The 22,357-nt window shown below is 34.7% G+C and overlaps 1 protein-coding gene and 1 pseudogene across 9 annotated transcripts in view; one reads left to right on the top strand and one right to left on the bottom strand.

Annotated features, from left to right (window-relative positions):
- Positions 1–22,357, bottom strand: part of SWT1 (SWT1 RNA endoribonuclease homolog) — a 164,695-nt gene that overhangs the window by 10,197 nt on the left and 132,141 nt on the right. For all 9 annotated transcript variants that reach the window (XM_037825162.1, XM_037825168.1, XM_037825165.1 and 6 more), the window contains 2 exons: positions 13,123–13,189; positions 9,037–9,101 (listed from right to left, as the gene is read on the bottom strand). In XM_037825162.1, coding sequence (XP_037681090.1) covers positions 9,037–9,101; positions 13,123–13,189 — 132 coding nt within the window. The remainder of the gene's footprint in view (positions 1–9,036; positions 9,102–13,122; positions 13,190–22,357) is intronic.
- On the top strand, positions 4,680–5,229 carry LOC119527778 (annotated as a pseudogene).

Consider the following 22,357-nt stretch of genomic DNA (forward strand, 5'->3'; position numbering starts at 1 on the left):
TGTTTGTTTCCTTCCCCTACTTTTCTACACATCCATCCATAAACTAGACAAAGTGGTGTTTGGTCCTTATGGCTTTCCCAATCCCATTGTCACCCCTCATAAGCTACATTTTTATACAACTGTCTTCGAGATTCATGGGTTCTGGGTTGTAGTTTGATAGTTTCAGGTATCCACCACCAGCTACCCCAATTCTTTAGAACCTAAAAAGGGTTGTCTAAAGTGTGCATAAGAGTGCCCACCAGAGTGACCTCTCGGCTCCTTTTGGAATCTCTCTGCCACTGAAGCTTATTTCATTTCCTTTCACATCCCCCTTTTGGTCAAGAAGATGTTCTCCGTCCCACGGTGCCAGGTCAACATTCCTCCCTGGGAGTCATATTCCACGTTGCCAGGGAGATTCACTTCCCTGGGTGTCCGATCCCACGTAGGGGGGAGGGCAGTGATTTCACCTTTCAAGTTGGCTTAGCCAGAGAGAGAGGGCCACATCTGAGCAACAAAGAGGCATTCAGGAGGAGACTCTTAGGCACAAATACAGGGAGGCCTAGCCTCTCCTTTGCAGCAACCGTCTTCCCAAGGGTAAAACTTATGGTAGAGGGCTCAACCCATCAAACCACCAGTCCCCTATGTCTGTGGTCATGTTAGCAACCATGGAGGTGGGGTAGGCGAATACCCCTGCATTCTCCACAGGCTACCCCCTTTACAATTTACGCTTAAAAAATAAACCAAAAACAAAAATTATCAAATTCAGACAATTTAAGTAATTGTTTGCTTTAACATTCCCAAAAGTAGCCATCTATTTGCAGGTTAAGTTGTTATTCCTGTTTGCACCTCAGAGTCACAGAGAAACTGTGCCGCCTGTCATCTATTGCATTTGGCTCTGTGTGTAGAAGGAAACCAAAAATACCTCTCTCTTTTCTGGCAGCTTATTTGCAGAAGAGCACACCAGAGGTTAATATGGGAGACACCAATCCCTCTGTAAAGCTTGCCCAATAATTCCAAGAGAAACAACAGGCTAACAAATTTAAATGCTATTAACCAAAACCCTGCTGAGCAGCAATCACCATGCTTCAACACATTAAAGGTATAAGATACAGTTATCTTCAAAATCATCCTTTTGGGTAGAAGAGGGAACTATTATTGAATGTCATAGTTCAAAATCTCTGGCACAGTTAAGAGGAAAGAAAATGAAGAGACAAAACAGGTGCAATTACCGTAACTATGTACGTAGAGCTGGTTCCCCATATCCCCTGAAATCCTCCTGATTATTCCAAATTCCCAATTTTCCCAATTATTCAAAAAGTAAACTGAAGTCCAAATATTTTTAGACATTGATTGGAACCATCCTGCAAAGGACTCTGCCCTCCATGTTGCTACAGTGAGTTTTTTACAGCTTCAAAATTATGGCTATTATATTTTTGTCACAAAGATTATATATAAAAACCTTCACATGTGGATTAATTGTAAATATCATGAGTAAGAGCATAATTGATTCACTGATAGTCTGAAGATTAGGGTAAAAAACAATTTTATCCCCCAATTACAAGATTGTGCATGCCACTGGCTTTAGATTTTCTTGGACAACATATTTTAATTAGTGAGTAGACTTCCACAGCTGTGGTTGTTTAGTAATATTTATGTATCATTATCAATTCTAATGGCCTGATATCATCAAATTAATGGGAGTTATAACAGTAGAAGCATCTTGATAGTTAATTCTGTCACAGTGCTTGCTTATAAAACTTTGTAGCCAGATAGGTATATCTGCAAGTTATAAATAGCAAAAACAAAGGAAGACAAATAAGAAGAAATGTTGGTCAGCCAGCAAACATCACTAAGATTACTTTAGAATTAAAAATGAAAATTTTTAAATGTTGTTCTATTATTTTAGCCTCCACAAAAGAAAATAGTTTTATCTATTGATTCATCATAGTTAATTAATATTTTTAAAAATACATCAATAGAGCCTTCAAATATTTTATTTAAAATGATGCAACAGTATTCCATGAAATTATTCTTATTGAATTAAAGATAACCTAATAGTTTACCCATAGGTCTCTCAATGCTATCTTCACTTGTGTATCATTTATTTCTTCATTATGGTTTTCCAGGAACCTAACAACCCAGTATTTTAAGAACACTAAAAAAAAAAGGGAGCACCACTGTATATATACTAACTTGAGACTCTTTGGCAATTCTGTTACATAACCTACTTTATCTGGATTAACTTGCACTTAAAGCACACACACACACACATTTATATATTTACATATATATAAAATTTTATTTTATATAGCTTATACTGTGTGATCATGTGATTGTGAAAATAATTTTAAATTTTATCTTAATTGCACATTTTAATTTCATTGTGTTTATTTGTGTGTATAATTAAAATTAAAGTGTACTAGTGAAGATACAACTTTGATCTCAAACATTTGACTTTGAGATTGTTGAGACAAACTCAAAGGAAAGAGAAGGAAGGTGGTGGGGAGCACTGGCTCTCATTACCCTAAAGGAAAAGGAAAAGAAATAGGTCTTATTAAAATATTTAGACAAAAATCAGCTATAACTGCTATAATATTAAACTAAATCTTTTTATCACGAAACTCTTTAAGAGGAAACAACAACAAAAAAAGATACAGACAACATGGATTAGGAAAGATTTAACAAGAAAGGAAATGCACACTGGGGAACACTAGGATAGTCTTGTCACTGGTTGACAGGACTAACAATGCAACAAGAATACGATGGCATATAAAAGAACAGTCTAAAAATACAAAAATAAACTATTTCCAGCAATACGACAAATTATCCTGAAAAACTCTCTGGCTATAAAACAATTAAAAATAACAGATAAGATATATTTTTTAAAATCATTAAAAAGTTATGACTGAATTTGCACAAAAGGAATTCCTAAGAACAAAGCAATCTGATAATCCAAATTCTGGATTATCAAATCCAGAGGGATAAGCAAACTCTGAAGATAGTAACTGCCCTAAAGGCCCTGTGGATCTCTAGTTATGAAGAGCTTTGGTTTTAAAGCTTGTGTCAAAATCAGAAAACAAAGCCTTGAGGCTGTACAAAGAAGACTTCTGTATAGAACAGAGGTTCCAGAAATACCCTAGACCACAAATACAGTCGGACAAGGAAACTTGTTGGTCTCATTCTTGGCTTGGATAGAAGGCAAGAAAAAAAAAAAAAAACTCTCTGGAGAATTTATGACCATAAGTCAGCCTTCAAGTGGCTCATACTATCTGCATAGTCTAACAAATCCCCTACCAAGAATTTAATTTAAAATATATTTGACCCATTAACTGTAACAAAGGCAATATACTAAAGCTAAATGTCTATAACAGGGGGGTATAAGGGAGGGGTATGGAATTCTTGGCCTTGTTGTTGTCTGACTTTTTTATTGTATTTTATTTTTATTTCATTTTTTCTTTTGTATATTTTTTTAGCTTTCATTTTTTTTTTCTTTTTTCTCCTCTTCCTCCTTCTTCACAGAGAAAATGGAAATGTGCACATATAGATTGTGGTGGTGAATGTGTAACTATGTGATTGTATCAGGAATGATGTTTTAAAACTTTAACTTCTGTGTGAGACCAAAGGAAGAGATGTTTATTTGGTGCAAAATCTGTATTTTCCATAGCACACTATATAATTGAACTTGTATGGTCAGCTTATTCAAACACCATAATTATATGAAACTTTGAATAGGGAGTGAGATACGGTTGGCTTGTATAGGTTAGTGTAAAGCTGCGACACATCCCAGGGTAATTTGCATAGAGAATAAAAACATATTTGCAAAGCCCCCTTGAGAGACTGAGGAAAAATGTGGAAATATTAAACTTCCCCACCTGGGGAATTCCTGATATTCTTACAAGCATTGGGGACTACCAATTTAGAAGGCCAAGCCCTCAATCTTGGGGCTTGTCCTTATGAAGCCTGTTTCTGCAGAGGAGAGGCTAAGCCTACTTATAAGGGTGCCTAAAAGTCACCCCCAGAAAACCTCTTTTGTAGATCAGATGTGGCCTCTCTAAGCCAACTCTGCAGGTAAACTCACTGCCCTCCCCGCTATGTGGGACATGATTCCCAGAGGTGTATATCTCCCTGGCAATGTGGGACATGACTCCCAGAGATGAACCTGGACCTGGCATCCAGGGATTGAGAAAGCCTTCTTGATGAAAAGGGGGAAGAGAAATCAAACAAAATAAAGTTTCAGTGTCTGAGATATTTTAAATGGAGTCAAAAGGACATTCTGAAGGTTGTTCTTATGCAGTATATATGGCTATCCCTTTGTGTTTTCAGAGTATTGGAATAGCTAAAAGGAAATACCTGAAACTGCTGAACTGCAACCCAGTAACCCTGATTCTTGAAGACGACTGTATAACTATATAGCTTACGCAGTGTGACTGTGTGATTATGAAAATCTTGAGATGCATACTCCCTTTATCCAGTGTATGGACAGATAGGTAGAAAAATGGGGACAAACAAAATGAATAACGGGAGGGATGGGGGGATGGGATGTTTTAAGTGTTCTTTTAAAATTTTTATTCTTACTCTTTTTCTTTTGCAGTAATGAAAATGTTCAAAAATTAACTGTGGGGGCCTGAGGTGGTGCCGGAGGACGCCAGCAGGGCAGAGCCGCGTCTACCTTCCTGGGGCGTGGGGTTGGCGTGGGCGTCCAAGGAATCCCGGCATACAACATTTAATGAAAAATCCATGCTTAAGGGGTAAAAATGGCAGGTTTCCTAGATAATTTCTGTTGGCCGGAATGTGAATGTATTGACTGGAGCGAGAGAAGAAATGCAGTGGCTTCTGCGGTAGCAGGGATATTGTTTTTTACAGGTTGGTGGATAATGATTGACGCAGCCGTGGTATATCCTAAACCAGAACAGTTGTACCACACCTTTCACACATGTGGTGTGTTTTCCACATCGGCTTTCTTCCTGAAACATGCCATGTCGAATGCTCAGGTTCAAGGTGACAGCTATGAGAGTGGCTGTTTAGGAAGAACAGGTGCTCGAGTTTGGCTTTTCATTGGCTTCATGTTGATGGTTTGGGTCACTTATTGCTTCCATGTGGATTCTTTCTGGTGCATATGTTACCCAAAATATCGATGTTTATCTAGGACTAGCTGTGTTTTTTCAAAATGCACTTAAGTTTTTATCTCTCAATATAATTTACACATTGCCAAATAGAATAGATTGTATATTAAATGTTTTGTTTCTTTAAAAAAATTAATTGGGATGATGAATACACAACTATATAATGGTACTGGAAACAATGAATGTACACTTTGGATGATTGTATGGTATGTGAGTGTATCTCAATAAAATTGAATAAAAAGAAAAAATATATGGATATATATTTGAGTTAGTAGTGACTCCATAATCTGGCAGAATTTTTCTTTGGATACCTACAGATAAATTTCCAACAAACTGAACTCAAAATCAAAAGTCACAAAATAGAAGAAGTAACAGAACACTCTGAGCAGAAGTCAGAAAGTCTAAAATCCTGAATCAGACCCAGAAAATACTCTGAATGTTACAATTAGCTATTAGGACATAAAATAAAATAGTTAAAACTTTTTTTTAATACAAAGGGAATTAAAAAAAAAAAAATGTAAGGCATAAGTCTACCAAAAATGGCAAAGCAGATGGAAAAATAGTAAAATAGAATTAAAAATGAAAAAAGATTATAGGTGAATTTAAAAACTCAAAGGACAGATGAAATAGCCAAGAAAAAAAGTAACTATTCAGATGAATTGTTTTTTTTTTTTTTTTTTAAGAGGAAATAAAACCATTTGAAACAAACAAAAACTGAATTTACTCCCAGCTAACCCTTAATAAAGTATCTTACCAGGAAGAACGACTGAGATACAAGAAAAAATGGTAAGAAAAAAAAAGATTGACTAAACATAACAATATTGTTAATAGCTAATTTATGAGTTTTCTTTTCCTTTATTTTAAAAGACAAGATTGAAGTAAAATACTGGACATTAATAGTATGTAGTCTGGGAGATGAATGATCACAGACAGGGTTTTAGGATACTTAATTTGTTCAAGAGGAGAGTAAATTTAGATTAATCAATTGATTTTAGACAATGCTAGTGGGGCATACAAAAATTTGAAAGGTATCACTAAAAAAGAGAGAAACAGAATATATTTACAAATTAGTGGAGGGAGGGAAGGAGGGAATAAAATAAGGGGGAAAAACTTCAATCATTACCATGAAAGGGAAGAAAGTTGGTGGTGGTGATAGTGGGGGAGACATGGAAAAAGGTTAAAAAGATGTCATAAAATAAGATGACAAAATAAAAACATATCAGTAATCAACTTTTCAGTTAAAAGGCAGACTGACTCACTAGATTAAAAAACATCCAGCTATGTATTATTTAAAAGAGGTATAATTAAAATACGACATAACTATATCAAAAGAAAGGTGATAAACCAATTTCAGTATAAGATAAAATAGTTTAAGTGAAAAGCTTAACTAGAAAACATAGGGATCACTGTATAATGATAAAGTGTTCAATTTATCAAGAAGATAACAATTCTAAACTTGTATGATCCTGATGACATAGCATCAAAATATAATAAAACAAAAACAAATAGCTAACAGGAGAAGTTATCAACAAGAAATCTACTACAGACACACCTTGGAGATACTCTGAGTTTGGTTCTAGACTGCTACAATAAAGCAAATATTGCAATAAAGCGAGTCACATGAATATTTTGGTTTCCCAGTGCATATAAATGTTAACAAGATTATGGTGAAGTTTGCTGCATCAGTGAACTTTTCCTTTCACAAAGGATTTCTCTGTAGCATGCAATGCTGTTTGACAGCATTTTACCCACAGTTGAACTTCTTTCCAAATTGGAGTCAATCCTCTCAAACTGTGCCACTGTTTTATCAGCTAAGTTTATGTAATATTCTAAATCTTTGTTGTCACTTCACAATGTTCACATCATCTTTACAGGACTGGGTCTATCTCAAGAAACCACTTTCTTTACTCATCCATCAGAAACAGCTCCTCATCTATTCAAGTTTTATCATAAGATTGCAGTAATTCAGTCACATCTTCAGGCTCCACTTCTAATTCTGGTTCTTTTGTCATTTCTACCACATCTGCAGCTACTTGTTTACTTCCGCCACTGAAGTCTTAAACCCCTTGAAGTCATCCATGAGGGTTGGCATCAACTTCTTCCAAACTCCCGTTAATGTGGATATTTTGACTTACTACCATGAATCACACGTTCTTAATGGCATCTAGAATGGTGAATTCTTTCCAGAAGGTTTTCAACTGACTTTGCCCATATCCCTCAGAGGAATCGCTGTCTATGACAGCAATAGCCTTACGAGATATATTTCTTAAATAACATGACTTGAAAGTTGAAATGATTCTTTGATCCATGGGCTGTAGAAAAGATATCATTAACAGGCACGAAAACAACACTAAACTCATTGTACATATCCATTAGAGTTCTTGGGTGACCAGGTGCATTATTAATGAACAGTAATATTTTGAAAGGACTTTTTTTTCCTGAGTAGTTCTCAACAGTAGGTTTAAAATATTTAGTAAACCATGTTGTAAACAGATGAGCTAACATTCAGGCTTTGCTGTTTTATTTATAGAGCACAGGCAGAGGAGATTTAGCACAATTCTTAATGGCCTCAGGATTTTCAGAATAATATATAGCATTGGCTTCAACTTAAAGCCATCAGCTGCATTAGCTCCTAACAAGAGTCAGCCTGTCCTCTGAAGCTTTGAAGCCAGGCATTGACTTTTCCTATATTGTTATTAAAGTCCTAGATGGCATCTTCTTCAACAGAAAGTGCTTTCATCTACATTGAAAATTTGTAGTTTAGGGTAGCCACCTTCATCAGTTATCTTAGTTAGATCTTTCAGAAAACTTGATACAGTTTCTACATCAGCACTTGTTGCTTCATCTTGCACTTTTATGTTATGCAGATGGCTTCTTCCTTAAACCTCGTGAACCAACCTGCTAGCTTCAAACTTTTCTTCTGCAGCTTCCTTACTTCTCTCAGCCTTCAAAGAATTGAAGAGAGACAGGGCCTTGCTCTGGATTAGGTTTTGGCCTAAGGGAATGTTGTGGCTGGTTTGATATTCTCTGCAGGTCACTCAAATTTTCTTCATATCAGCAATAAGGCTCTTTGACTTTCTTATCATTTGTGTGTTCACTGCAATAGCACTTTTAAGTTCCTTCAAGAACTCTTCCTTTGCATTCACAACTTAGCTAACTGTTTGGCGCAAGAGGCCTAGCTTTCAGACTATCTTAGCTTTTGGCATGCCTTCCTCATAAAGCTTAATCATTCCTAGTTTTTTATTTAAAGTGAGAGATTGCAAATCTTTCTTTCAGTTGAACACTTAGAGGCATTGTGGGGTTATTAATTGGCCTAATTTCAATATCGTGTGTCTCAGGGAATAGGAAGGCCCAAGAAGAGAGAGAGACGGGAGTATGGCCTGTCAGTGGAGCAGTCATTACACACTCAACATTTATCAATTAAGTTTGTCATCTTACACAGGCATGGTTTTTGGTGTCCCAAGACAAATACAATAGTAACATCAAAGATCATGGATCACAGACTATCATAATAGATATAATAATAATGAAAAAGTTTTAAATATTGCAAGAATTACCAAAATGTGACACAGAGACAGACAACAGAGCACATGTTGTTGGAAAAATGGCACTGATAGACTTGCTCAATGCAGGGTTGCCATGAACCTTCAATATGTAAAAAACGCATAATCTATGAAGTACAATAAATCAAAATGCAATAAAATGAGGTAGCCTGTATATGCTTTTATATATATATGTATGTATTTATACACACACATGTATACATATATATGGCTCTTTCATATGTATGAAATACATAAAAAATACTTTAAATTTTAAAAAATCAGAGTGCACTGAAAAGACATAAAAAGAACCCCTCACTACCACCAAGAATTGGTGCTGTAGATGGTAAAAGCTTGCTACAATGGTATCTCTCTCTACAGGTATCACTTACCGATACTCAGTGTGTGAAACACAATCATAAAGTTCCTGGGCAGTAAATTTGACACTTTTATTTACCTGAAAAGAACCAAAATAGAGTTATTTAAAACTGCATATTAAATAAAATGATTCATGAGAGCAAAATTAGATTGGCCTATATTCTGAGAGAGCAGAATCTCAAGTTTCTAGTTGTTACATGAAAAGTACAAATCAAAAGTTCAGTGAACACAATACTAACAGCATTTCTATAAAAATATTAGTCCTAATGTTACAAACTTAATCTTGTTCATAGAAACAGTGGAAGCAAGATGAGCCCAGATTTAGTGGGAATCTCAACAAAGAAGATAACCACAATGTGTATCAAACCGACAGAAAAACAGTATATTTCATCAAACACTAAATTCTAATACTGGCTCTTATTTTGTCAAAAGATTCATGTTTCAATTATCCTTATCTCTTAAAAGATTTCTAATGGACATATTCAATATTTATTTTCTAGGAAAACTAAATTGCAAACAAAATTTAAAACGACTATATACAAAAAGGACTATAATAAATTGGGGGGTGGGACAATAGGGGCTATTGTAAGAGGAAACAGCCACACCTTATTTATATCCAGCACATTAAAAATAATTCAAGGTGAAAGAAAAAGTTAAGTGTTCAACTCCAACAGTATTTGAACACTATGGCTGACCCAGTTACTGAATAACCCTCACTTTCATTTAAATACTAAGGTTATAAAACTGTGTGGAAGGCTTATCTGATGTAGAAAAGTTTGATTTATAAACATTTTATAAAGAAATGTATTTTTCAGACTATCAAGATCTACATATTTAAACTAACAGGTTTAATTAACTAGGTAAGTTAAGAAATGCCTATTGTAATTTTGAGGCATAATTTACAATAACATAAATATAAAAGTCCTGCATCATATAGAAAATAGTTGTGGCATAGATGTGAAAGAAGTGATGAAGGAATCTTTTATATTTTGAGCCTTGCTACTGATTTAGGCTATATTCTATTTATGTACAGGGAAGAGTCTGGAAATTTTTACAGGAAAAATTTTTTTTTTTCAGATAACAAAAGCCTATTGACTAAATTTTCAGAATTCTGGATTAGTGGAGAGAACATAAACATGACTATCTTGTATTCATTTCACTTAAAACAATATATTTTTTTTAATTCATTTTTATTGAGATATATTCACATACAATGCAGTCATACAAAACAAAGCGTACATTCAATTGTTAAAACAATATTGAAAGTACTTGCAGGTGTGCATTTTGGGAAGAGAAAAAACTGTTCCTACCCTGATTTAATTAGCACTATTTTAAAGATTCTTATCATAAAATGTCTTCTATGGAGTCCAGGGTATTTCTTATTTGCAAAAATGCAAGGACATTTTCAATATTTTTATTAAGAAGTTTACCATATTTGCGTAGAAAATGTTTCTTTTGCTGAAGGTAAAAAAATACATAGTTTTCAAATGTTAACATTTTAAATGTACATAACTCTAAACTTCTGTTTAAATTTGTATAGTATATATTTATGTTACCTGATTATATATAATATTAAATATTATAACCAATGACTTTGTATGAAATTGGTATATAATTTACCATAATTAATTTTTTAGGTACTTAATCTATTCAAAGAATTTTCTAAGAATGTTTTAGAATATACATTCAAGGTTAAATTATCAATCATTCTGGTCCCTACTTCTTTTCATGTTCTGCCCTGTCTCAAGGGCCTTTAGTATTTTCACTATTGCCCCACATGCCAGGATCTAAAATGTATCCAAACTTAGGCCATCAAATACCACAACACTGCAGCTGTTAGGTCACAGAATGAAGGGGTTAATTTGTTCTCATCAACTGTTGAGAAAAATCATCTGAAGAACTGCCTTTCAATCTGATATAATATGAATACAAAATAGCTCCTCCTTATGTCTTTAGATCATTAAAAATAAAAGTAAGTTGATTTTATTGTCTATTATTTAACCAGTATTTTTTACATAATTCTCAAATAATAAACTCTTGAATATATCAGAGGAATACATGGGCATTGTTAACACAAAACAATGAAGACAAAATACAAACATTAGCTCAATTTATCTTTACTTTTTACAAACATTTAGACACTTATTCCAGAACTCGGGGCGGGAAGGATAAGGATGACGTGGCTCCAGGTCATAGTACACAACTTACGAAGTAGGCAGTTAAATTTTACTACTAATAGAGGAAAACTGAAGGACAAATTCATGATATACACCATAGGTTCTAGCCTGAAATATTTTGTTTCATAATATTCATTAACTTTGACTACAAAGGCATTTTAAATTATTGATATTGGGACATTTTAAATTACAGTATTAAATATCATCTCTATACTTAAGTGCACAGTTTCAGTTCTTAGGGAACAAATAGCCAAAAGATGCCTTTGTCATTAACATTATAGCCCTGACTACAGAACGGATTGTGAATTGGTGACATTACTTATTGGTTGAACTGTTTACAATGAATGCCAAATATTAGAAATGGCTCAAGTTTTCCCTCATTTCTTAAAAACTCAAGAACAAAAGGTGAAGATTAAGTATAAAAATAGCTAAACATCTTAAAAGAATTTAGAAGGTCCTATTAATGTTCATGATATGAGAAAAACATCTCCAATGTAGTGACTGGTGTGGGGGCAGATTCTGGTTGAGAGAAACTATAGAAACAATCTGAGAATCAGATCCACATATTCTTATAAATAGTAAGTTAGGCAGCTTCTCCCAATTCTCTTAGCAACACGAAGCACTAAACCCAAAGAGATCTATAGTTCAGATTTTCCAGGATATGTAATTTAAAAACTGTCCTGTTTCCACAAATATATTTTTATTGTTAGACTTCATGTCTCAATCTGAAACTTAAAGTATGATGAAATAATTATACCAATTATCTCAAAGAAGAACTCCTCTTAATAATCATATAATGTGTTTATAATGTATTAAGGCTGACTTTTAGCAAGCACACACAAACACCATTCTCCACTTAAATAAAAATAGGAAATGCTTATTGAACTCTTACTCTGTGCCTGGTATTGTTTGGAAGACTTTACACATATTAACTTATTCAGTCTTTACAGAATACCTATGATTTACCTATTGGTGTTATTTCCATTTTAAAAATGAAGAAAGTGACAGAAAGAGTTAAATTACTTCCTCGATCATACAGCTAATATTAGTGACAGAACCAACATTTGAACATAGGCAGTTTGACTTCAGAGTCTGTGTTCTCAATCACTAGCTTCTTAATGAAAGACTTGGCATATAATAAGTTAAATAAAGAGCTAACCAGAAATAAAAGTGAATAAATATATTTAAAGGAGTTTGACTTCATAAGAAAAGCAAGACCTGAATATATGTCATACTCCTGCATTTACAGCTTTTTAAAAATTAAACACACACCCAATTGAAAAGCATGAATATACCAAGAACATGGACCAAAAATTTTAGACAAAGAGAAATTAAAAATCAACAGAATATTTTCTTTGAGTCAGCAATGATGAGGAAAGCATGCAGGTTAATTTACAAAATACACTGGAGCCTCACTATCGTGCTAACTCCAGGGTCTATGCTGCTCCTATAGACAAAGCTAAATTAACAGCTTTTCTTTCAAGTAATCAGTGGTATTCAACCAGAGATGGTTCTTACTCCTTAGGGGTAGTTTGGGTATGTAGGTTTGGTGGAGGAGAGGAATATTTTTAGCTGTCACAATGACTGGAGGAGTTACTGATATTTATCATCTGAGGATCAGGGTTGTTAAACATTCTGCAATATCCCACACATGGAAGAACTGACCTACCCAAAATGCCAGTAGCATCACCGATGAGATACATTGCATTTAAGATGTAACAAATTCTGTGTTGGAAAAAAGGAAGAGAAGAAAGAGAATAAAAGGGAAAGAAAGAATTGGATATGTGACTAGCAAACTTCTGTGGTGTTCAAGAACTTAATTTAAAGATCAATTAAATAGCATTCTATTTTTAAACGTCTATCATGTTTATTTTAAAACTTTATGTTGGAAATGTAACAAAAATCTAAAAACATTTCTCGTACCTCATACTTGATTAGGAAGTTATAGAGGGTCTCAACATCTTGATAATTACTGTTGGGGGCCAAAATCCTAAAAAAATAAAACAAAATAAAAATCAAGTAAAAACAAAGGACAGGGTATGAATGAAAAAAAAAAAAAAAAAGAGTACCTTCAACTTTTTCCCAAAATAATGCCCACACTTTGAGAGATAGCTTAATGGATGATAAGCTTGTTTAAATGTTTACAACCTTTTTTGTTTTTAGCAATTAAAAATTATAAAGCCACAAGCTTAATTCAATAAATCAATACATTAAAATATTTATCCTCATTTAAATTGATACTTAAGTCATCAGTGAACAGCCTTAAGCATTCCTATATATGAAATTATAGTTCATGCTCTGAGTTATAATGATACAGGCTTCTCAAAAGGTGAACTGTATTCATACTCCATATCTTCAAAGCTGTGAACAAAGCTTGAATATTTCCCACAGAAATTTCAACCAGTTCAAATGGACAACTGATTAAACTAACAGGAACCTAGAAGAAATCCTGTTAATAAAATATTTTTGTGATAAAATTCAAATACCACTAAATTATCAGTCTAATGCTCTATGAAAAATTTGTGGTAATAGACTATGTGAATAGTTGGAAGTAACAGATTCACAAAAAGAACAAATGACAGAAACAAAGAAAAATAAAGAAGGAAAGGGAAGAATGTATTTCTGCTTTTAGCAGCACTATATTAATTCTCATTTTTTGATACTAAATATTTTTTAATTCTTTCAGCATGAAAAGTATTTTTTTTTTTCTTCTGAAAAAAGAAAAAGAAAATGAAAGCAGTCCTGTCATTAGAGCATAGTGCTGTAAGCACAGCCTGCTGGGGTTCTGCCAGCTGTGTGACCTTGGACAATTTACTTAATTTGTATGGGACTTATTTTCCTTATCTGTTAAGTGAGGATGATAATAGTCCCTACTTCATAGGATTACTGCGAGAATTAAATGAGTTAATATAAATGTCCCTTTAAAAGTGCCTGTTATATAGTAAGTGCTTAAATTTCAAGTGGCTTTTAATTATATCTGTGTCCTCACATCTTCATCAATGCCTGATATTGTCAGACTTTTGATAGTTAATTTATCTCAAAAACCTTATTTAGATCTTTAGACTATTTCGCCTTTATTATACTTGTGGAAGAACTTTTACAAATAAATTTTCAGGATACAAATTTTTGAAGGTGCTATGGTTGCCTCCTTCAAGGACATATTTAAAAAAATACAAAATCTGCACAAGACACCAGTTTCATGGGAAAAGTGTTTTTCCCAACATGTAATTTAAAAATACAAATAAACTCCCAACAACAACAAAATACCTAGGATAATACCTTGGGGAGTGGGGGTGAGTCATAAATAATTTGCACAAATAAATGAATGTAAAGCTATTTAGATAGGTCAAACCAATTCTTAACAGAGGCAAGGAGAAAAAATAAACTAGTCTATTTTAACTTTGCAACCTAGGGTAAACAAACCATCAGCAATGTGGAATAATTTGCACCTATTCTTTTTTTGTTGTTGTTTGTTTTTTGTTGTTGTTGTTTTGGTTTGTTTTTTGTTTTTATTGAGATTGTTCACATACCATACAATTGTCCAAAGATCCAAACTGTACAATCAATTGCCTACGGTACCATCATACAGTTGTGCATCCATCACAATTTTTTTTCAATTTTTAGAACATTTTCATTACTCCAGAAAAGAAATAGAGACAAAAAAAGGAAACTCAAATCTTCCCATACCCCAACTACCCCTCCCTCATTATTGATTCATAGCATTGGTATAGTACATTTGTTACCGCTGATGAAAGAGCATTAAAATACTACTAACTGTAGTAAATAGTTTGCAATAGGTATATTTTTTCCTATATGCCCCTCTCTTATTAACTTTTAGTTATAGTGTCATACATTTGTTCTAGTTCATGAGAGAGATTTCTAATATTTGTACTGTTAATCACGGACATTGTCCACCACAGGATTCACTGTTTTATACATTCCCATCTTTCAACCTCCAACTTTCCTTCTGGTGATATACATGACTCTGAGCTTACCCTTTCCACCACATTCACACATCATTCAGCGCTGTTAGTTATTCTCACAATGTGCTATCATCACCTCTGTCCATTTCCAAATGTTTCAGTTCACCACAGTTGAATATTCTGCTCATAATAAGCAACCGCTCCCCATTCTTTAGTCTCGTTCTATATCCTGGTAACTTATATTTCATGTCTATGAGTTTACATATTATAATTAGTTCGTATCAGTGAGACCCTGCAATATTTGTCCTTATGTGTGTCTTATTTTACTCAATATAATGTCCTCAAGGTTTTCTCATCAACCCATTTTTTTGAAGAGTTTTATTCACATACCATATATTCCATCCTAAGTAAACAATCGATGGCTCCCTGTGTAGTCACGTATTTATGTATTCAGCACCGTCACCACTCTCTGTATAAGGACATCTCCATTTCTTCCACAAAGAGGGAGCAAGAGTCAAAGAAAGCAGAGAGATAATAGAGAAAGAAAAAAGAAAGAGAGAGAGGGGAAAAAAAAAGCGTAACAGCTAGGAAGTACCAAAAGGAAAGACAGCATTAAACTAAAGTAGAATAAAGACTCAGACAACATCACCAGTGCCAAGAGTCCCATACCCTTCCCCCATGCCCCCCACCCCCAATATGCATTTAGCTTTGGTATATTGCCTTTGTTATATTAAAGGAAGCATAATACAATGTTTCTGTTAATTATAGTCTCTAGTTTGCATTGATTGTATTTTTCCCATAATCCCACCCTATTTTTAACACCTTGCAATGTTGACATTCATTTGTTCTACCTCATGTAAAAACATATTTATACCTTTTATTACAATCATTGAGCACCCGAGGTTTCCCTGAGTTACACAGCCCCAGTCTTTATCCTTCGTCTTTTGTTCTGGTGTCCCACATGGTCCCAACCTTCCTCTTTCAACCATACTCAAAGTCATCTTTGTTCAGTGTACCCACATTGCTGTGCTATTATCTCCCAAAATTGTGTTCCAAACCTCTCACTCCTGTCTTTTCCTTTCCATCTGTAGTGCTCCCTTTAGTGTTTCCTGTAGAGCAGGTATCTTGTTCACAAACTCTGTCATCGTCTGTCTGTCAGAGAATATTTTAAATTCTCCCTCATATCTGAAGGACAGTGTTGCTGGATATAGGATTCCTGGTTGGTGGTTTTTCTCTTTCAGGATCTTAAATATATCACCCCACTTCCTTCTTGCCCCAATGGTTTCTATTGAGAAATCTGCACATAGTCTTATCAAGCTTCCTTTGTATGTGATGGATTGCATTTCTCTTGCTGCTTTCAGGATTCTCTTTACCGTTGACATTTGATAATCCGATTATTACATGTCTTGGTGTAGGCCTATTCAGATCTATTCTGTCTGGGGTACGCTGTGCTTCTTGGATCTGGAATATTATGTCTTTCATAAGAGATGGGAAATTTTCATTGATTATTTCCTCTATTATTGCTTCTGCCCCTTTTCCCTTCTCTTCTCCTTCTGGGACACCCATGACACGTACCTTCCTGCATTTTGAGTAGTATTCGGTTCCAGTGATGTTGCTCATATTTTTCCATTCTTTTCTCTATCTGTTCTTTTGTGTGTAGGTTTCAGGTGTCTTGTTCTCCAGTTCCTGAGTGTTTTCTTCTCCCTCTTGAGATCTGCTGTTGTATGTCTCCATTGTGTATTTCATCTCTTGTGTTGCGCCTTTAGTTTCCATAGATTCTGTCAGTTGTTTTTTCGAACTTTTGATTTCTACCTCATGTTCGCCCAGTGTTTTCATTATACGCTTCATCTCTTTTGCCATATCTTCCCTAAACTTTTTGAGTTGATCTAGTATTAGTTGTTTAAATTCCTGTGTCTCAGTTGAAGTATAAGTTTGTTCCGTTGGGCCATAACTTTGTTTTTTCCTTAGTGTAGGTTGTAGTTTTTTGTTGTCTAAGCATCTGGTTTCCTTGGTTACCCCAATTGGGTTCTCCCAGACCAGAACGGGCTCAGGTCTAGAAGGAGGCAATAGTATCCTTTTCCTGAGGGTGTCTTAGATTGATACATCCTGTGACGCCTCAAGCCACTGTGCTTTTCTGCCAAGGAGGTGGCACCTGTCAGCCTGTAGCTCCAGACTGGTGTAAGGAGGTGTGGCCGTGGCTGTTTTCACCCAGGCTCTGGGGTCTGGTTCTGAATGAAAGGTGGGTAGTAGAGCTTGGCGCTACTTTTTTCCTCTTATGGAAGAGACACCCCCTGAGGAGAGGTCATTTACATTTGAATAGTCTCTCCGCCTGTGCTATCTCCACCCTTGTCTGGGTCAGAGCGCTGGGAACTGAAAATGACTGAGGCTTTCTCCACTGAGTCAAAAAAGGGACAGAAATCCCCCCTTCAGGGCCAACTCCATGGCCCCCCTTAGTTTCACCCATTGGCCAGAGACAGCATCCGATCCTCTGGGCTCCCCCTCCCTCCCAGAGAGGTCGTCCAGCTCTCCAAGGTCAGTCATCACCAAAAGCGTCTGTCTGCTTGTTGGGGATTTGTAGCTTGTATCAAGCAGTCCACGTTTGTTAATTAAAACCCTAGCTGGAGTTCAGCTGAGCTATATACGCTTGCTCAGAGAGTGCTGCTTTCTAGCACAGTGAGGCTTTGCAGTTTGCCATGGGGGAGGGGGTTCTCAGGCTTTGCAGTTTGCCATGGGGGAGGGGGCTCTCGGCTCAGGTCCACAGTTTTTACTTATAGATTTTAAGCTACTATCCCAAGCATTCCTCCCAATTCAGGTTGGTGTATGATGAGTGGACTGTCACATTTATTCCCCCGCAGTTATTCCAGATTATTTACTAGTTGTTTTTGGTTGTTTATTAGTTGTTCCAGGGGGACTAACTAGCTTCCACTCCTCTCTATGCTGCCATCTTAGCTCCATCCTGCCCTATTGTTTTATACGGCTTTGGAAACACTCTTACATGCACATCATAAAATAAGGTAAGGAAATTAGATGAAGAAAGATCTTTTGTATTAAGAACCTTATAAATTCTGACAATATCCTAAAAGAAAGTATTTTACTAGAGAATAAAATCAACATTACTCTGAAATACTTTGTAAAAAACTGATTTTAGATAAATTAAGTCATTTATCTATAACAATAATTCATATCCAAAGTAAGAAATAAAGAAATTAATTACATCATCCTAGTTTTCAAATTAGCAAAAAATTCTGATTTTCTTTATTACCGAAGTTGTGGGCTTACAGAACAATTATGCATAAAATACAGGATTCTCATATACCACCCTATTATAAACACCTAGCATTGGTGTGGAATATTTGTTACAATTGATGAAAGCACAGTTTTATAATTGCACTATTAAGTATAGTCCATGATTTAACTTAGGGTTCACTGTGCAGTGTAGTTCCATGGATTTTTCTTTTAAGTTTTATTGTTACCCTATGTATAACCTAACATTTTCCCTTTTAACCACATTCATACATATATTTCAGTGCTGTTAATTATATTCACAATGTTGTGCTCCCATTACCATTACCACCATCTATCACCGAACAATTTCCGTCATTCCAAATAGGAACCCTGTACATTGTAAGCTTTACTTCCTATTCCCTATCCCCATCCCATCCCCTGGTAACCTATATTCTAGATTCTGACTCTATGAGTTTGCTTACTCTGATTGTTTTAAAATATTGTTTCCTTTTGTGTCTGGCTTATTTCACTGAAAATAATGTCTTCAAGGTTCATCCATGTTGTCACATGTATCAGGACTTCATTCCTGCTTATGGCTGAACAATATTCCATTGTAAGTATATACCACATTTTATTTATCCATTCATCAACTGATAGACACTTGGGTTGCTTCCATCTTCTGGCAATTATGAATAATGTCACTAGGAATATCGGTGTGGAAATATGTGTTCAAGCCCTGCTTTCAATTTTTTTGGGTATACACCTAGTAGTGGGATTGCCAGGTCATATGATAATTCTATACTTAGCTTTCTGAGGAACTACCAAACTGTCTCCACAGCAGCTGCACCATTTTACATTCCCACCAGCAGTGAATGAGTGTTCTTATTTCTCCATATCCTCTCCAAATTTGGTATTCTGTTTTTCCAATAGCAGCCATTCTAGTGGGTACGAAATGGTATCTCGTGATTTTGATTTGCATTTCCCTGATGGCTAGTGATGTTGAGCATCTTTTTATGTGCTTTCTGGTTATTTGAATATCTTCTTTGGAGAGAAGCCTATTCAAGTCTTTTGCTCACTTTTAACTGGGATGTTTATCTTTTTGCTGTTGGGGAATTTCTTTACATATTCTGGATATTAAACTTTTATTGGATATATCCCATATGTAGGTTGTCATTTTACTGTCATGATAAAGCCCTATGAGGTGCGAAAGTTTTCAATTTTGATGAGGTCCCCTTTATCTATTTTTTGTTGTTGTTGTTTGTGCTTTGGGTGTAAAGTCTAAGAAACCATTGCCTAACACAAGGTCCTGAAGATGCTTTCCTACGTTTTCTTCTAGGAGTTTGATAGCTCTGGCTCTTATATTTAGGTCTTTGATCCATGTTGAGTTGATTTTTGCATAAAGGTGACGGAGGGGGTCCTCCTTGTCCTACAAATGGATATTCAGTTTTCCCAGCACCATTTGTTGAAGAGACTATTCTTTCCTAATTGAGTGGTCTTTGCCCCCTAATTGTGAGGGTTGATTTCTGAGCCCTCAAATAACTCCTAATCTGGCTGTATTTTTTAATAGCTAAACTGAGGTATAATCTACATATCAAATCCTTCATTTTAACCGTACAATTCAATAATTTTTAAATCAATTTACAGAGCTGTACAATCACCACAATCCAATTTCAAAACCCTTCCTTCACCCAAAAAATGATCCCTCTTGCCCACGGGCATTCATTCATTCTCTGTTCCCAATTCTAGTCCTAGCCCTAGGCAACCATTAATCTACTTTCTGTCTCTAAAGAGTTGCCTTTTTTTGGACCAAATTCATTTCTTAGTCTATCAGTTCCCTTACTTATCACAAAGCATAGTTGTAACTGTGAATTACAGCATACTATTTTACAGAGCCCAGATGATGAGGCAAACTTCAGCGGATCACATCTAAACCTTACAACATATTTGATGAGTAAGAAAAAACTACAGATGGCCAGATCAGAACAAGGAACCCCTTATTCTCTCATTCACAAAACATTTGAGACCTACTACGAGCAAATACTGTTCTGGGCTCTTTGGATACATCAGAGAACAACAACAACAACAACAAACAATCAAAGATACATAAAGCATCATAGCTCTAAAGTGTATATGAAAGAAAAATATCCTGACCAAGCAGAGGGAGATGCTGAAGTGAAAAAAAAATCTCATTCTTGTGCATTTGCCACACTTCCCACTTTTTAATTGCCACTTGTTAACAAAATATGAAACACAGAAATTTTAAGTTTTTAAAAAAGAAGTCATTTGCTTCAAATGTAACTTGATTATTCACATATATCACAGAATTGTATTTTAGTGAAGAAAGAGTTATTGATATGTCAGTGTTATTCACAGATATTGATAATCAGAAAAAACTTTTTTTAAAAAACTAGCATATATTATAAGATTTGTTGAGAAATTTATTATTATAAAAGAATAGTAAATAGACTAGATAATCTTTATTAAAATGTGCTCAATTTGAGTTGAATTTAGACTTCATTAAGTCCTATGAACCCTGAGTTTAAGAGAATGGAATTTGGTCTGTAATAAAAATTGAAACTTCTACTCATTAGAAATACAGTTATGCTTTGTGGGCTTTCATTCCTTAGTAATTTCCCACATAAAAATTCTTTAGAGGTCAGCCTTCTCTATAGCTTTCTCATTTTTTTTCTTATCCCAGTAAACAGACAAAGGACTCTTAGAATGAACACCCTAAAAAATCTCCCAAAGGCAAGATTTTAAAAGAATGGAAGAATGAAAGAATTAGTCCTGGGGGTGGGGGGTAGAGAATGCAATACTTTTCAGAAACTTGACATTTTTATTTATAAATATATCCACATTTGTTCTTCTAAGAGAAATTTGTAATAATCCAGAAGTATTTATCAAATGCATACTATTTGCTCAAACACATCCTATTAAGAGTTATGGAAAATAAAATTTTAAGGTATGGTTCCCTATATTCAAGTTGCTAATAATCTTAAAATTTCACTCTGTAATTTTGGAATCAGAATTGGGGAATAGACAGGATTAAAGGCTGAAGTAGGATGTAATCTCAGCCAATAAAATATTTACAAACCAAGTCTGATCTCAATGAATTTGTTTTTTTAAAAAATAACACCACCAACAACACTTTTCTTGAACACTTACTTAGAGCCTGACACTGCTTTACATATATCATCTCAGATCCTTTTAACAACCTGGATTTAGTTAGGTGAACTTAATCAAGTTATCTACTCTTCTATACCTCGGTTTCCTCATATGTGAAATGGGGATATAGTATATGAGAAATAGGGATAAAGTTGTATTACCTCATAAGATAACTATATGGATTAAATACAATGTAAGTAAAAGTGTTTAATCCCAATACCTGGCACAGTACATGTTTAATAAATATTAGCTAGTATGATTATCAGTTTCCAGATATAGAAACCTACATTTCAAGAAACTTGCCTACAGTTACAAAGCAGACAGTGGAAGGTATTCAAACCACTATTGGTTTGACTCTAGAGCACACACTTTTCCACCGATAAAAAGGATAATCACCATCATATAAAATGATTTTATAAAATCATATGAAATAAAGTGCTTTTAGAATAAAGTATTATTTTTATATGTAAGCAGAAAAACTCTAATTTTCCTTTATCAAGTGCTTGTAACAAGTTATTTTGTGTATATTCACTATATCTTTGTGATTGGCATGTCTAAGTCAAAATCACAAAGCAAATTAGCAGCAGAACCAACACTCATTATAAGTCCTAAACTTAGTCACACAGGCACTTTTAGTTTTTTATTAAATCTATGAGTAATTAGCATTAAGTAAGCAACATGTTCATTTGGATTAAACAAATCTCATTTCCATCCCATCCAACATTAGATGAATATCAATGTATCTCTTAAAAAAAAGACCATGCCACTCAAATTCTTAAAAGCAAAAGCAAAAGTTAGTAGACTACTCTGAGTAAAATAAAGTAAAATAAAATAAAATAATGCAT

Source organism: Choloepus didactylus, chromosome 2, assembly GCF_015220235.1.
Source record: "Choloepus didactylus isolate mChoDid1 chromosome 2, mChoDid1.pri, whole genome shotgun sequence".
NCBI classification, from domain to species: Eukaryota; Metazoa; Chordata; class Mammalia; order Pilosa; family Megalonychidae; genus Choloepus; species Choloepus didactylus.